Source organism: Octopus bimaculoides, chromosome 26 (assembly GCF_001194135.2).
Source record: "Octopus bimaculoides isolate UCB-OBI-ISO-001 chromosome 26, ASM119413v2, whole genome shotgun sequence".
Taxonomy (NCBI): Eukaryota; Metazoa; Mollusca; class Cephalopoda; order Octopoda; family Octopodidae; genus Octopus; species Octopus bimaculoides.
This window is the reverse complement of record NC_069006.1, coordinates 24,534,059-24,536,887: the sequence shown is the minus strand read 5'-3', so window position 1 is coordinate 24,536,887 and position 2,829 is coordinate 24,534,059. Positions and strand designations below refer to the sequence as shown.

The 2,829-nt window shown below is 39.9% G+C and overlaps 1 protein-coding gene across 1 annotated transcript in view; it reads right to left on the bottom strand.

The window, feature by feature from the left end:
- LOC106875842 (nuclear receptor corepressor 1) overlaps positions 1-2,829 on the bottom strand; it is a 114,665-nt gene that overhangs the window by 8,635 nt on the left and 103,201 nt on the right. Inside the window, exons 26-27 of the mRNA XM_052976932.1 lie at positions 2,375-2,625; positions 1,350-1,650 (exon numbers count right to left, since the gene is read on the bottom strand). Of these exons, the coding sequence (XP_052832892.1) occupies positions 1,350-1,650; positions 2,375-2,625 (552 nt within the window). The remainder of the gene's footprint in view (positions 1-1,349; positions 1,651-2,374; positions 2,626-2,829) is intronic.

Sequence of the window (2,829 nt, the reverse complement as noted above, 5' to 3'; positions counted from 1 at the left end):
GAAAGGATGGAGAAAGCAAAGTCAAACTCGGTGGAATTTGAATTCCGAACATGAAGACGGACGAAATGCTGCCAAGCATTTCGTCTGGCTAACGGTGATGCCAACTCACAGCCTTTAATAATAATAATAATAACAATAATAATAATAACAATTACGGTTCCAAATTTTGGCAGAAGGCTAGCAATTTCAGAAGAGTAGATGATTATTCAGAATGTAAAGATAGATGAAATGTTGCTAACGGTTCTGCCAGCCCTCTGCCTTATCTGAATGGAACAAGCAAATATATCTGAGTAGAAAAAACCCAAAGTTAAGTGCAACTGTTTAGGAAGTAATGTTGAAGAACTCCAATCCATATCATAAAAGAAAACTGAACAGTGGTTGTATTAAAAAGGGAGAGTTTAAAAATTCAGAAGCTATTTTTTACTTTGAATGAAACAAATAATTAAAAGAAAAAAAAACATCTATCTTTTAACCCTTTTGATACCAAACCGGCTGAAACCGGCTCTGGCTCTGTAGTACAAGTTCTGAATTAAAATCTTCCACCAAACCTCAGTCACAATTTATGTTCCTAACACTAGCTTAATGATAACTAAGTTATTTTACTAAATTCTTTCTTATGTTTAAAAGGAATTGAAAGAAACACAGAGTATCTCAACAGGAATATGGTAATGAAAGGGTCATTTTTGGCTAAGATCTAAAAGGATGATATAAAAATATCTGAAGACAAAGATGCCAGTTGAGTTGATATGCTGTTTCTAGGTAGTAAGAAACTCTATGAAGAGTTGAGCAGAAGAAGTTTCTTCAGAGAAAGTCACCATGTACAAGTGTTTTGGTTCTTTGAGTAATACAATAATGAGCAGGTTATATAATCTGGCTAACCCCCACCCACACAAAAAAAAAGGTCCATTCTAAAACTGCTTTCAAATGGACACCACAGGAGAGGGAAAAGGAAGGAGAAGAAGATTGAAAACAGCAAGGTGTAGAACATTTCTAAGTGACATGGGAACGGTCAATATCACGTGGTCGGACGCAGAGGATTGTACAGCCAAGAGAAAAGCAGCAGCGCCAACTTGCTGCCCAATGTGCTTGAGACTACAAGAGGAACTGGTAATGATGATAATGACTGTAGCTTCAGATCAGGTACTTAAATGTGCTTGCTTCAGTCCATTAGTTAGACAGCAGGTTCCACTCTGGCCAGTGGTCGGAGGAACGGTCAAGACATTTACTCCAATAATATGCAATGTTCTTAAACTCGTTAAAAGAATGGAAGAGAACATAAAAAAAAAAAGAAAGGGGGTGGGGCTATGTGTCTGCTGGGGTCAACGTAAGAGGATGTCCGTTTGATTTACCTGGTGGCGATATTGGTTCGACTTTGATTCCACCAACATGCTGCGTCCGGTTCTGGGGTGAATGGTCTGGTCGGATCCAACTGACACCCTGTACGATTTCATATTCTTCAGGATTAGCATTTGAATGAAGCAAGCGTTGGATTTGACCAACATTCTCAACTTGCTGCGTTCCACTCATAGAAGAGGCTGCCTGCTGCTGCTGATGCTGTTGTTGCTGTTGCTGCTGCTGCTGATGCTGTTGTTGCTGCTGCTGCTGATGCTGTTGTTGCTGCTGCTGCTGCTGCTGTTGTTGTTCTGCTTCCTGGAAATAAAGGCAAATATACTCATGGAATGCATGTTCTACTACATTCTTTAAGGTTGTTGTTGTTGTTGCAGAGGACACTGGACACCAAAGAATTTATATCGCTCTCCATCTCTCATTTGTTTCAGTCATTAGACTGTGGCCATGCTGGAGCACTGCCTTGAAGAATTTTCAGCTGTTCAAATCGACCCCAGTACTTCTTTGGCCAAAGCACTAAATTACTGTGAAATTTTTTTTTTTTTTTATAATTTGTATATATTGATGAACAGTTTTGGAACTAACTGTATGTGTGTGTGTGCATGTATATGTAAATTGGGCTAACCAAAGCCTTGTAAGTGGATTTGGTAGATGGAAACTAAAAGAAGCTTATCATATATATATATGTTTGTGTGTGTGTCTTTGTGTCTGTGTGACTCCTGCTCCACCGCTTGACAGCCGGTGCTGGTGTGGTTACGTTCCCATAACTTAGTGATTCAGCAAAAAGAGATTGATAGAATAAGTACCAGACATAACAAAAAAGACAAAAAAGAAAGTACAGGGATCGATTCATTCGACTAAAACTCCTCCAAAGCAGTGCCCCAGCATGGCCACAGTCTAATGACAAAAACGAGTAAAAGATAAAAGACATATATATGTGTATACACACATGTACACACAGACCAGTGGTCAGTGAAGAAGAGACACACACACACACACACATGCGGTGACAACAGGAGGTACCCACCTGATGTTGGTGCATTCGCTTCAGTTTCCAATTATAGCCAACAGGGGCCGTCTGTTGGTGTACTCCTGTACTATAGTTCGTGTGTAGCCGCATCACTTCAGGTCCACCCTGTTGGTAGGCGGCATCAGAAGCTTGGGACACGACGACATTTGATTGGTTGGTTGGCGACTTCATTGGTGAAGGTAAGCCATACTCGCTGTTGATCACATTGGCCAGTGTGCCAACCTGGGCCACAGAAGTGTGGATAGAGACTGAATAAAAAGACAAGAGGGATTTTTAGTTTGGGGTCAGATCAAAGGTTAAACAAATCAATCACATTTCAATAACTCGCATTCAACATTTGAGGACATTAAAGAAGTTTTTAGGAAATATACATACATTTAAATTTAAAAAAAAAACAAATTCACAGTTAAAAGGGAGGATAGCAGAGGAAGAAGGGATGGGGGAAGAGAGAG